Source organism: Lipophrys pholis (assembly GCF_963383615.2).
Source record: "Lipophrys pholis genome assembly, chromosome: 3".
In the NCBI taxonomy this organism is placed as follows: domain Eukaryota; kingdom Metazoa; phylum Chordata; class Actinopteri; order Blenniiformes; family Blenniidae; genus Lipophrys; species Lipophrys pholis.
The window spans coordinates 3696529-3710776 of record NC_137627.1 but is presented as its reverse complement, the minus strand read 5'-3'; the positions used below and the strand labels follow the sequence as shown (position 1 = coordinate 3710776).

The 14248-nt window shown below is 44.6% G+C and overlaps 1 protein-coding gene across 4 annotated transcripts in view; it reads left to right on the top strand.

Annotated features, from left to right (window-relative positions):
- Positions 1-473: 473 nt before the first annotated feature.
- Positions 474-14248, top strand: part of ecel1 (endothelin converting enzyme-like 1) — a gene marked incomplete at its 5' end in the record, with an annotated part of 58850 nt that continues 45075 nt past the window's right edge. Inside the window, 6 exons of one of the 4 annotated variants that reach the window (XM_080459040.1) lie at positions 474-525; positions 10178-10403; positions 10495-11365; positions 13370-13438; positions 13854-13964; positions 14083-14175. In XM_080459040.1, coding sequence (XP_080315166.1) covers positions 10511-11365; positions 13370-13438; positions 13854-13964; positions 14083-14175 — 1128 coding nt within the window. Of the gene's footprint in view, positions 699-10177; positions 11366-13369; positions 13439-13853; positions 13965-14082; positions 14176-14248 lie in introns of those variants that run through there. The other 3 variants (XM_080459042.1, XM_080459041.1, XM_080459039.1) reach the window with 3 other exon arrangements.

Sequence of the window (14248 nt, the reverse complement as noted above, 5' to 3'; positions counted from 1 at the left end):
TCTTGTGGGTCCCATCCCCCAGGTTGGGAGCCCCTGATAATAACTGTCTGTTTATGCTTTTGGCTGCTTCAGATGAAATGATACAGGAACTGCTGCGAATGTGTGAGTCAGCAGTGGACTTACTGACCGGCTGCGTTCTCGCGCACCGGAGTCTCGATTTCAAGCTCATCTTTCTGCGAAACTGAAGGAATTCATGAATAACTTCAGAGCCTTTAAGAGACTAAATCTATCGGAAACCTTCTCACACAAATGTTCCAAAGAGATGTTAAAATGTATTTCCAGACAGATAAATCGTCAATAATCACACGTCTCAGCGGGAAAACATCTGGTTATAATTGAGGGTGCGCGCCTACCTTTCCTGTTGATGGGTCTCTCCCTCTCTCTCTCTCTCTCTCTCTCTCTCTCTCTCTCTCTCTCTCTCTCTCTCTCTCTCTCTCTCTCTCTCTCTCCCCCTCTCTCTCTCTCACCCCTTCATACATCGGAGGCTGTGCGCTGCAGCGGCGGCAGAGATCGGTGCGGATCCCGGTGAGTGCCGATCTCTGGAGGGGAGGGGGCCCGGGATAATCCAGTCGGACCCACAGCGGTGGAGTGGATCGCATCACTTTGCGCACACAAACGCACACTGCAACGCCTGTCTTTTCTTTCCTCTTTTTTTACTCTCTTCTTCTTCTTCTTCGGCGGGGATTCTCCCACCACAGGTAGGGGCTTCCTGCACAAGTTTCCATCAGTCTGTCGCGCCTCTGCGCGTCTCCGTTACCCGGGTGCTGCTGCTCCGCGCGCGCTCTGCAGCGTTTGTGGAATTCCACACGTGAGTGTCTTCTTGTTTAATGGCGTGAAAGGAGCGAGGTAAACCGGGGAAGACTTGTAGATTAACTTGGGCGTCACGTCTGCGCTGCGCGCCCACTGCTGCTTGGTGACCACGCGTCTCTGCCGTGTGGCGCTGTTTGTGCGGAGGAAGTTAAAACTTTGCGTGATCACGACTATAAAGAGAGAAGACAGGACGGATTGTGATAGCAACGAGTGAGAGAAAGGGAGAAAAAAGAGTGTGTAAATCTGCACGTTGCCTTTGCCAGTAATTAATTATCCTACACGGGCTTGTGTGTCTTTCTTAGGGTTCTTCCCAACCGTTTCCTTGGGGTTGCCTACCTGCTCGGTCTACAATACAAAAGTTATTGTTAATCACATTATTTTAAAACAGATCACACGCAAGACGCTTTTTTTTAAGGGGGGGGTAATTACTTTTATAGTTTGGAATAAGCTCTTTTTTGTGCCTTTTTGCGCACAGACAGTGTTGCGCTTTTACACAATGAGTATTGCTGCACCAAAAAAAGTTTAAAATCGCACCCCAGTCCAAGCCCGACACCCTCACCTCACTCTGAGGAGTCTGCTTGAGATTCTCTGTGGTCTTTTCCATTACAAATCCATAACCGTTTAATTTTCCTCGCTGGAAAGATGCCACAATGAAAGAACACTATTCAAGACTTTTGAAAGTAAATTGCATAAAACATTCATTATTCTTTTTCTCCCTTTAATCAGTGACTAAATGTGTTTCTTTAAAGACTATTTAATAAAGAAAATTTATGTGTTGTGCGTTTGGAGACATAAATATGTAAAGTTCGAAATCTTGGAATTATACTTTAGCAAACTGCAGCTCCAGAAAAGGAGTCTGGGGAGTCCATACGTATAATAGAGTTACAGTGTGTGTGTGTGTGTGTGTGTGTGTGTGTGTGTGTGTGTGTGTGTGTGTGTGTGTGTGTGTGTGTGTGTGTGTGTGTGTGTGTGTGTGTGTGTGTGTGTGTGTGTGTTGTGTCCTTTAGAATGAGTGAAGCGCTTATGTTTTAATAATTAAAACAAGAATAAAGTACTCCCTGAACGCGAACACACACACACACACGCAGCCCAAACAGCTTTTATAGGAGGAGCTTTTGCTTGAGTACAAGTCTTGAGGAGTACCTCCTGTCAGTCCACAGGACCTTCGGAGCTGTATGGTGTATCTAAATCCATGGCCCCATACAAACACACCGTGGCACTCTACTGCTGCCTCTGGCCACCAGCGATAAGGTTCCAGGGGTAGGCAGGGTGTCGGGGAGACAGACTCCCAGAGCTAAACCCACTGAGTGCCGTGAAGCTTTTTGGGGGCAGGCTCTGTGACCACTTTGATTAGGGGGATAATAAACCCATTTATAGCAGGCTTTCAGGTGACGTAACCAGCCCGAGGGGAGATAAAAGCTTGAGGGTAAGCCGTTATTTCTGGGTACCACTAAAAATCATCACAAACTGCACGGGGGGAAAGAAGTTTGCTTTAGATTTATGTTAACTCCGGTTGTGTGGAAAGGGATGGTGTCATCCAGGGTTTTTAAAAAAAAAAAAAAATGCTGTGTTGTGATGATTTGTGAGGAGAACTAATGCAGTCAATATCATTTCGGAGATGAGATGAATGTGATGGTGCAGCAGGTTGGGGGTGAAATCATTATTATTGTTGTTGGTTTTTTTTTTTTTTGCTTCTTCTGAGCAATAAATACCAGCTGCCGACTTCGTCTTAACGGTCTTGGTAATGTGCGTTCAAGCAATCGCTTTTGGCAACTTTGCTACTGAGTTGCTGGATGGTGTTTACCCGAGGTAACTCTCCATCGCACAGGCAACAAATCTGTCTGCCTCCTCAGACCACTGGGGAACAATTCAGATCCGTTGATGCGCAAACCCTTGATGCACCGAGAGTCTGCAACCATAACTCAGCAAGCCTCAAGCTGATGTGGCAAGCTTTCATTTGCAATGAGTGTTTGATTCGCTCATTTTGAGATTTTCTCTTTTTATGTTTGCTAAAGGTGCACCTTTAAAAGGAGCCCGGCGACATTAGTGAGTCGATTAACTGACACCAGCACTGCGTCTGTGTTCAAAGCCCGGTTATTGGACTCTTTGCATTAGTCAGGAAATCTGTGATTCGTTCAGTGTACTCCACAGAACAGTTGTGTGAACCTGACCCATTGATTACCCATTGATCTCCTCTGAGGATTTATGATTAGTGGTTAGAGGAGCAGGAGAAAGGTCCGTGTTGTCTTCAGGGTATGCGACACGTGTAACAAGTCATTTCATAATTCAAACAAACGGCTCTGTTCGAAAGCGCCGACCAATGTTACTCAGGAATTGTGGAGCATTTGCTCAAAGAGTAAGTTCTGTGTTAACATTTCACAACAGTGGTAGCGATTCTCCTCATTGTTTGACCTTGACAGAAAGTTCTACGCTCTTACTAAAAGCTCCAGACCAAAGCATTATTGATCGATTCAGGCACTGTGCTACATGATCATAGTGTAGAAATCAAAGCTTCTCCAAATGACCATGATAGAATATTTTAACACCACTGATTCCTTATTGTTTAAATATGTAGAACCAGGTTGTTTTTTTTCTTTAGTCTGTCTCTCAGAAGACGCCCGCGGAGTGTTGATCTCCATCCTTCGTCTTTCCCGTTTTGTCCACTTCGGATCGGATCGGGTGAAAATATGGAGAGCAGAGACATTCGTGCTCGGACCCCAAGCCAATACCAAAACAACTGAAAGATATATCTCTTCAGAATACCCTACATCGGTGCCGCACCTCAGTTTGATGTGCCTGGTAAACCTTTAATGAGGCGCCACAGAGGGGCGCCGCAATCAGATGCCCGAGCGACATCAGTGGGCTCAACGTGGAGAAATGGCAGCTTCACGTTGAGTCTGTCCGTTATTGTCAAATCCTTCACTGTGTCTTAAAAAGGGAAATGTTTTGTAGCACTTTTGTATGAAGCAGCCGGCTTGTCAAGGAGAAAGTTATCTTAATTCTTTAAAGTTAACGTACAAAGATTTTTGGTGGTTTGTCGAGCATTTCTGATAGATTTAGATCTTCTTCAGTCTTTGCTTTTGATCCTCGAAAACTGCCAACGTTACATTAGCGAGGATGCAGCAAAGGGAACCGTGCAGGACCTGGGTCAATAAGAAAAGTGGCTGTAAGGTCAGTAAACAATTTGTTTTAACAGTCATTTTAAACTGCAGCTAATACATGTATAGTCACTGACTGGGAAAAGTTAGCAGGTCTCTGGTGTATCGTTGTGGGTTAATCTCCAGTAAAGATTGTGTTTAATCTCAGGGGGGGAAAAAAGTGAAAATTGAAGCTTGTGATGAATGTCTTCTTTTGAAAGAACCTAAAGACAAGGCATTTGTTTTCTGCGACGATGTGCAGCCTACAAATTAATCTGAAGCTGTTTGTACCGTTCTATATTTCATTGGTTGACTGATTTAACAAAAAAGGTGAAACACAAAAAAAGTAGATTAGTTGCTCACAATAAGCTTTAATATTAGTTCTAAGATTCACACAAGGTTTCAAGTGAAATCGACTTGTTTTTGCGTTTTCGTTTCAGAAAAAGTTTCATGTTTTTGGCATTGTTTTGAAAACAATGTCTATTTTCACGGAATCAGCAGAAACGCTGAAAACGATGTAGTTAGCATGCCAGGCGACAAGTTGGTTGTTTTTGTAATGAAAGCACACACACAGGGAGTACACATAGTACACATCGAGAATAGAGTACATACACATTCGCACGGACAGACGTCCAGGTTGAATTGCTATCACAATGAATCTCAACCGTAAAACCACCAAGTCCCAGGAGAATCTGGACTGGGAGTCCCGACACTCTGGAGGCCACCATCATTGTTATTTTCCATTTACTCACACATGTGCAGAATAACTATTTACTACAGCCGCTGTGCTCATGTGCCATAGTTGCTTTTCCGCCTGTTTCCAGAGAGTCATTAGCAGCGTTTCCATCGGCTCCGAGCACCACTGTTACTGATGGACCCCCCCAAAAAATCCAACAAAAGTTTTCTGTTTTCACTTTAAAATGTCCTTGATGTTCATTTGTGATCATAGAACCACTTTTACAACCTCCAGGACACCCGGAGGTCCACGAGCCAAACATTGAAAAGCCCCCTGTTATTAGTGGATAAGTGATTTTGTTTTGCTTGAAAGATTTATGAGAAATATTTGACAACTGACAGGACACTATACATCAACAGGGTGTGTGTGTGTGTGTGTGTGTGTGTGTGTGTGTGTGTGTGTGTGTGTGTGTGTGTGTGTGTGTGTGTGTGTGTGTGTGTGTGTGTGTGTGTGTGTGTGTGTGTGTGTGTGTGTGTGTGTGTTGTGTGAGAGAGCTTTAGCATGACTCAGATATTAGATCTTGTCATGTTCGGTAAATAGCCATTTATCACACGTGCCTTTTCTTGGCGCGATGGCACCCACAAGATCCAATCCATTAGCCCGTGCGCTGGGTGTCCGCCCGGTGTGTGTGTGTGTGTGTGTGTGTGTGTGTGTGTGTGTGTGTGTGTGTGTGTGTGTGTGTGTGTGTGTGTGTGTGTGTGTGTGTGTGTGTGTGTGTGTGTGTGTGTGTGTGTGTGTGTGTGTGTGTGTGTGTCATAATGTATTGTAATGCTTAAGGAGTAGCGACGCGGCCACCAATCTGACAGAGAGGAGTGAACCTGCGTTAAAAGACTGCTCGATGCTGATTCCTAACAGTTTTATTAACATCATAGTAAATGATGTTCATGAAGTGCAAGAGGTTGATAGTGAGCTGGCTTTCATAGATCGAGCACGGTTCTAACGGTGTGTGTGCGTGGGTGTGTGTGTGTGTGTGTGTGTGTGTGTGTGTGTGTGTGTGTGTGTGTGTGTGTGTGTGTGTGTGTGTGTGTGTGTGTGTGTGTGTGTGTGTGTGTGTGTGTGTGTGTGTGTGTGTGTAACAAAGCAGAAGGTTGATGGATGATGAGTTGGAGTGATAATGACAGCAGGCAGACATGGTATCCTTGACTTTCTACTAGTTTTTCTGCCTTTTGCTCTCATGTTTCGGTGCCCAAAACTTTTCACAGAAGCCCAGACGCTCCAGTTCCACAATCCGGTGTGTTCGCACGGCGATCAAACATTAGGGGTCTCCAGGGCAGTGACAAGACCACTCTGTCAACAGATGGACTGTTTATTTTGAATGATGCCGCAAAATCCCAACTATGGCATTTTTGTTTGGGGGAAAAAAATAATCTGACAGTTATAATTGGCATCCGGCTTTTTTCTGTCTTAAAGCTAATCAACTCCAGACCTGAATAGCCGATTTGACTAATCATGATCATATATATCACCACATTATTGCATAAAACAGAATAACAATATGTTGATAAAACAGTGTAATGTGAAATGTGTTAATATTTTACTAAACAAACCTCGATCGCATCATAAATTACTTAAACTACTGCAAGAAAATAAAATTTATAACCTAATGATTTGTGACAATGAATCATGAACGGTTTATGTGATATTCAATCAATCAAGCAGTCAATCATTCAATCTTTATTAATACATCACGTTTCATGCAGTATGATAAAACAAGCCCTCCATTCACTTACAGACATATGGTGCTACCCACCCACCCTTCACCATGCCCATCTGTCTTTACGAATTGATTTCAAAAGAATTGAATAGGAAAAAAAAAAGATCCCTTGACCTCTTAATTTTCTCATGTTGGTGTAATCCCTTAAAGCTCTTTGAAGGGCACGAGCTAACAAATTCATAAGCTTCCTGCAGCCTTCCAACTTGAGAGACGACCGTCTCTACGGACCGAGCGACAGTCGCCCACAAACGTTTAAGGTTCCGTTTACATGACAGCGTTTATAGTGAAAATACATGCGTTTTCCGGAAAGTTTCTCATTTACATGGCAACGTTCTGCAAACAGGGTGTATTTATAAAGAACTGCCAGAAATGCTGAAAACGGTGTAATTAGCATGGCCTGTAAACATTAACAATGACGAGTAGATTATCATGTATCATGTATAATGTAATGTGACGGCATGGCCAGATGGAGTGTACCTGAAGCAGTCAGCTGTTAACCTGCCCTCGACCTTTACTCTTTCCAGCATTCCCTTTCGTTTTACAGCACCTATCTCAAACAGAAACAACTTGGAAAGAATCTTTAAAAAATAACTGACACATCTCTACATAATCTCTATAACTTTCTCTTCTTTAGAATCAAATATAACCTCTCCACGCCATCCCCCAATGTGCACATCGTGTTGCTTCAACTTGCATTGGCATTCAACGTGAATCACACGCCCAGAATCATCTGGTTTGAAGGGGCAGTGGGAATTTACAAGGAGACTTCTTGCCTGGCTTCCTCCCAACAAGACCAAGTGGGTTGTATTTGTTGGCGCACACGACCAAGCCAGAGTTATCACCACTGGGACCAGCACGCCACGTCTCTGCAGTGGTAGACAAGAATTTTTTATCACTGCACCACCGGCCTCACCTTTTCCCTGCACACACTGGGACGGTCTTTTCTTTTCCCACTAAAGCGGACCACTTAAAGCCACTCATCATCCATCTGCACATTGGTAAAAGTCCTGTATGACCAGAGACTCACTACTAAACCATTCACTTATGAACACCAAACTTAATCTCTCTTCAGCCACCCGCTACACCGACCCACCCACCCACCCCCACCGCCGCCGCTGTTCCTCCTCTTATCTACATACAGCACTCTCGTAAAGAGAAGGAAAGCTTACCAAAGACATCCGTGCTGAAGTTTGCGATCCTCAGTGGAGGTGAGGCGGATCAATTCTCACAGATAGCCTTCACAGCTCTCTCCGAGTTCACTACGCCGAGGCCTCTGAAAGCGCACTCACACACGGGCTTGGTAAACTCGCACTGGGACAGCTTCCCAAAGCCCATTTATCAACGCATCTCTCTAATTCAACTCTGTTTTCAAATGGTCACAGGCACCGTCGTTCACAGTGTGGCATGCTGAGAGTAAATTGGGTAAATATTTATCACGTAAAAATGGGCGTATGCAACATTCAATCAAAAGCATTTGAGGACTTTTTAAAAGAACTGCTGGCGTGCCGTGTTTATCAGCAAGATGAGCTGTAGTGAACAGTGCTAACCTTTAATGGAAGCAGTTACAATGATATTCGTAGCAGTAATAGAGCCGCGACTCATTGAGTGGAGATTGACAGGATACGAGAGGAAATGGACAGCTCGAAGGAAGATTCAGGATTCAAACGCTTTAATGTCATTGTCTTAAACACAACCAAATTCTGTTAGAGCGTCACAACCCAACATTTTTTTAGCAGAAAGAGGCAATCAGGAAAACAGATCAAAAGAAAAGGGCACCAAAACAAGCACATGGCACCGCCGTGGAACTCGATTACAAAAAATTGCATTTTCAGTCGTTCTGACAACCGGTGTTGTGTAAACAACCAAAATGCAATGAAAGTTTACCATTTTCACTTGGAAAGGCAACATAGAAAAGGCCTTAATCAGCTATAACAGCCTCCGAACATCTCTTGTCAGGACATGGGGGCTTTCTGCATGGCTGCTGCATGTTTCTGACACTTTTCTACTGGGATGAGGTGCAGCTGTTTCTTCCCGTTTCTACAGTGGCGGATATGCAGCTCTCTCCAAATGTTCAATCTAGTCTCTTTAAAGTGTGCTACTGGTTGACTTTCGAAACAGACTTCCTGCTTCCACTACGTACTATGGGCAATGAGGCAGCCCTACAGCCTGATGATACCTCCATCATGTTTCACAGTTGTCACGCTGGTGAAACTAACAATATTTTCATCAAATTATACAAAAAACTTGGGGAATTCTTTGTGAAATGGGGGCCAGTGTTCCACTTGTTGAAATGGGTTTTTCTTTTACATAAAAAGTCTGGGGTTCGATCCTCTGTTTCGCTCTGTCCATGATGTCTCCTTACATGGAAGTCGTCACCATTGGTATGTGAGTGACTGCATGTGAATTGGTGAATTAGGTTGCCACCTCCCACCCCCACCCCCCTTGCTGCTAAAGTAATATCTGGTTTAATCTAATGTAATTATATAAGGTGCTTGAGACAGCTAAAGCTGTAAAATGTGCTATATAAGTAAAGTCTATATACTATTTCTAATGCTGGATGTTAATGTTGGATATACAGTGTGATCTTCTGGGGCTCAAGCAGCACTGCCGTATGAACAAGTAGGATCCTGTTAACTACATCATAGGTTCAGGAAACGGCAAAATGAAAGGTGGCTTCTCTTTTTGTAGTTATATAATGTAAGAAAGGTGAATGAAGATTAGGTGTGATTCCTGTCAACATAAAAAAAAAATTAAAGCACACACAGAGAAGAGTCGATCTGCTCTGTGATGTGTCCAGAGGGGATTGTTGTGTTAAATGCTTAACAGTAATCTACAAACAACATCTGTCTAAAGGTCTGTGATATTGCCTGCAGGCAACATGTAGAATACAACAGTAGCAGCAAAGGAGAATACAGACACCTATGGAATGTTAAGCAGCTATCCTGCATGATACAAATACATATACTTGCTGTGATTCCAGTGTGTTTGCTCTCAGAAATCGTCTGCGAGTCGACCCACTTAATGATGCATGTGCATTTGAATTGTGTTTTAGACGCCGACTCTCATGTGATGGTTTGTTATTCCCTTAAAAGCTCCGCTGAGGATCACCAGATTTCCTCTGTGTTGTTAGTAAATGTAATAGGGCACGGCCAAGCCAACGAGGGACAATCTGCCGGTCCCCCATTAGTCATGCTAAAACGCATAAACCCTTCTGCTGAAGGGAACCGACGGGGATCTGACGTAAAACAAAACAAGAAACAAAAAGTATTTATACAGCAAAGAAATGAAATCATCTAAAAAGATTGAGTTTAATTCATGTTAAAGATATCCAGAAATATTGGTCACCTGGTGTATACTGAAGGTCCTGTGTGGGAAGCTGGACTCTGAGGGTGCGGATCCTATATTGTATATCATAGAGCCAATAAATTCTCAGTCCTTCTGTAATAATAAAAAGTTTGGCAAGAGATTGGGCTGACACAAGCTAAGTTATGGGGATTGCCACACCTCTTCCAGCGGCCAGCTGATGCTCGACTCTTTGGTCCTCATTGATCTGTTCAAAGCCATGTGTCACCCCGAGGGGACCGTGGTCTCACCGAGGGATTACTATCACCAATCAATCCGGCAGCTTTGGTCTGATAAACAGGGAGACAGAGTGGGAGAAAAATGTTGTCAAAACAGGCACTATTTTGTCATTCTGTGCTGTTGTAATCGAGGATTCAATTTCCTATCCCTCTCTCGACCTGCAGACTTCCTCAATCTCATTTCTATTTTTATCGACAGGTGACCTGTAACTGGTTGGAGCGACGGAAGGGAGGAGAACAAATGGAAAGGAAGTGGAGAAGAAGAGGATGAGAGAGAGCGAGCGAGCTCGAGCAGGACCCGAGAGAATCCTGGCGCACAATGGGAGTCCCTTGCTCTGCTGCCTTTTGATTTGAAAATAATAAAAGGGACTTTGCGTGAAGAGGGCCGACAGGATTCTGACATCACTTCAGTATTTTGCCCTGTGGTGAGAATTCTCCCTTTTGTAACCAAAGGAGCAGACATGGCAGCACTCTGAAGACCTTTTCCTCTAAAACCCTTGTACTGCTTCTTACTAGAAACACTCCCTCTGCCATGGAGAAGACGTATTCTCTAACTGCGCACTATGATGAGTTCCAAGAAGTGAAATATGGTGGACGCTACAGCAGCGACATCCTCAGCAACGGCATGACCCTTCACCTCGGGGGCAGCCTGGACCGTCATGTGGGCCGAAGCCGCGGTGGGACCTGGTCCAATGGTCGAAACAAAGATCAGAGCAACACCAACGGCGGCGGCCTTCCCAGATGGAGTCGGAGGGAGATCTGCCTCCTCTCTGCACTGGTGTTCGCAGCGGGCATGTGCGTCATCCTGGGCAGCATGCTGGCACTTAAGTACATTTCTCTGGACGCCCAGCAGGACCCGCAGTGCCGACAGGACTGCCAACGGAAGCGCTCCCTGCTGCGGGCGGCCCGCTTCGTTCAGGCCAACATTGACCCGACCATACAGCCCTGCCAGGACTTCTACTCCTTCGCCTGTGGTGGTTGGCTGAGGCGCCACGGCATTCCTGAGGACAAGCTGAGCTACGGCATCATCACTGCCATCGGAGAACACAACGAGGAGAAGCTGCAGCGCCTCCTGTTGGAGCCAATTCGGAGGCGCGGGGTAGAGTCGGCGGAGCGGAAGGTTAAGGAGTTCTATCGATCCTGCGTCAACATTCAGGAGATTGACAAGCTTGGGTCGGACCCCATGACGGAGGTGATAGACACCTGCGGAGGGTGGGACCTGGTGGGGGCTCCCCCCGGTGCTGCTGGGTGGGAGAGGGAGGGTGCACCACAGAGGCCAGACTTCAATGAGCTGCTCTACAGGACGCAAGGGGTGTACAGCACCGCCGTCTTCTTCTCCCTCACCGTCAACGTGGATGACAAAAACTCCTCCAGGAATGCTATCAGGGTGAGACTCAACGTAGATTTGTGAGAACATTAATGGATTTTTATGTTTTCCTTCGCCAAGTCAATTCCATTTTAATGCAACCTGGTGTATTTACCTAAAATGACACCACATGCTCTGTATTCACTGGGACCAAAAACCTGTAGTCTGTGTCACTTTCAGAACAAAATGAATGTCATCTTGCTATTTTATTCTTGCAGTCTGGAAATCTGCAGGTACAAGTGAACTTCATATTGTCTTATTGTTGAAATCATCAGTACTCTTTTTATCTAATGCCAATTGTTTGAAATGATTTCCACTTTGTTAGTCAGACTGTTGATGAAAACACCAAAGCTGAAGACCCAAGACTGCACAAATGAAATGGTGAAAAAGATCTAAATAACTTAAACACCAGTTAGTTCTGCCATAATTGACGATAAAAACCCACTGAGCTGGAGGTGTGCGCTTTCTTTTTAGCTTGGGTTTGAAAACATCTAATTCTAACATCATATAAGACTTTAAAGTTCTGGTCTCACAGTTACTCCCAAAACAACCCAGCATGCACTAATGTGCTGGTGAACGGGTCAGTGGCTCAGCCGTCCCAGATGGAGATCCTTAACGCCGTCAGCAAAGTGACATTCCAGGTGGTCATTGCCAGCAGTTACATTTTTAGCCGAGAATAAATATCCACAGCAACTCAAAGATGTGAAAACATCATCATCAGAGAACTCGTGTCTGTGGTCCCAGTAAATGCATCGCATGGCTTCCGCAACGTGAACAAGTAGAGCTTAGTGTGAGACTTCCTGCCGTCAAGTCGTATTAATGAGACATGCAGCCGGTTGGAACAAGCACATTGAGTCCAGTGTTGGTATTTTACACTTTTTTTTTCCAGTAATAGTATTAGTTGTTTATTGACTAAATTCCAAGGCGCAAATAACCAATGTACCTGTCTTTATAGGAATAGTATTCAAAGATAAGATGGTAACAGTTTGGTTGGTTCTGAAAAGGTCAAATTAGGACTGAAATGAACATTTGAATACACTACGATCTTACAAAAACAAAAAGTGGTCTTGTGGATGCAGCCTACTGTTTGAAGAAGTTGGTAGATCTGGTCTGTCTCTGCAGATATTGGAGTATTTTTCCATCAGTCTCATTCTTATTATACCCTTTCAGGTAATCACTTTATATTTGACATAAGAATGGACGCTCAGTCAAAGATTGGTTCATTACAATTTAAAGGTCAAAGGTGAAAGTCACCGCAAACTTACCACTTTTTGTTGATGCAGTATCTAACAAAAGCCCACAAACAGTTCATTTTATAGCATTTCTGATAATTATCATTTCAGACTGATGACACTCATGAACCTTAGCACACATGCACTTACCATTTTGACGACTAATCACTCCGATAACTGTTTACATTGACTCGTTTTGAAAGGACTCTTCAAACTCTAAAACTTCAGATCCAATAAATTCGTCATCATCAGCCCAAAACGTAACTGACCTACCTGAGATGTATTTTCCTTCAAATGCTTCCTGAAGTCAGCACGACTTCCAAATGTTTGCACTGTGCCATGTTTGAAGCTTTTTAAGATGATCTCTTGGTGCTTTTTTATTTAATGCCTCCTCACTAACAAACTACTCACAGCTTCAGAAAGACTTGGATCCGTATGGCATCGACAGCGCAGTGTCACTATTAAAGCCTGGTCACATTAGTTGGCTAATATCGGGGATTTAATGAAAGATGAATAACTCGGCATGAATTATTTATTAGACACCATGAATAATTTAAACATGTAGCAAAGCATTATGAATGGTTTCTAAATGTTAGCATTACTGCAGAGTGTTGAAATATTAACCAGACATATGAATGAGCATCTGCGGAGTGCTTAGTGGCACATATGTGACTACGTACCAGAAGAAATGTAATTACTGGCTGAGCTTTGGACCGTGTGTGTGTGTGTGTGTGTGTGTGTGTGTGTGTGTGTGTGTGTGTGTGTGTGTGTGTGTGTGTGTCTGCACGCACAGATTGATCAAGAGGGGCTCACTCTGCCTGAGAGAAGTCTGTACCTGGGACAGGACGAAGACAGCGTGAAGGTCAACATGCTCCTTTAATTCCATCTTTCTCTCTCCCGTCAGCCGCCACTTCGCCATCATCCTCTACTCTTTCTTCACTCTTCGCTTCCCCGCATATGGACCACCGTTTACGAAGCCTCCCCCCACCTCGCCCTCCTTTCCATCATCTCCTCTTCCTCTTCTTTGACCCTATCGGTGCTTCTCCTGTCTCCTTCCCTCTAACTATCATTCATGCTGCCTCTTCTCTAACTCCTCTACATCAATCCACCTGTTTCCCCCCACCCACCCACACACACACACACACACAAACACACACACACACACAACCCCTGCAGTGCTTTTGTTGTCCCGTCCACTTTGCCACCTGTCACCCCCTTGTCACCCGCCATTAGCGACGACGGCGCCACTAACGTCGCTGTTCCTTCCTCTTTCTCAGATCCTGGCGGCGTACAAGGCTCTGATGGAGCGTCTGCTGAGCATGCTGGGGGCTCACAATGCCACACAGAAGTCCAAAGAGATTATACAGCTGGAGACTCGACTGGCCAATGTGAGGCGACTGCGTAGTGTGTGTGTGTGTGTGTGTGTGTGTGTGTGTGTGTGTGTGTGTGTGTGTGTGTGTGTGTGTGTGTGTGTGTGGAGTTGAGTAAAATCTCCTCCCTTTCCAGATCACTGTGTCAGAATATGATGACCAAAGAAAGGACATCAGCACCATGTATAACCGCATCACCCTCAGGCAGCTACAGCGCATTGCTCCCAGTGTGAGTACTACACACACACACACACACATGCACACCACCCTGTGTGTGTATGCACGTGCGTTCTGGGTAGAAG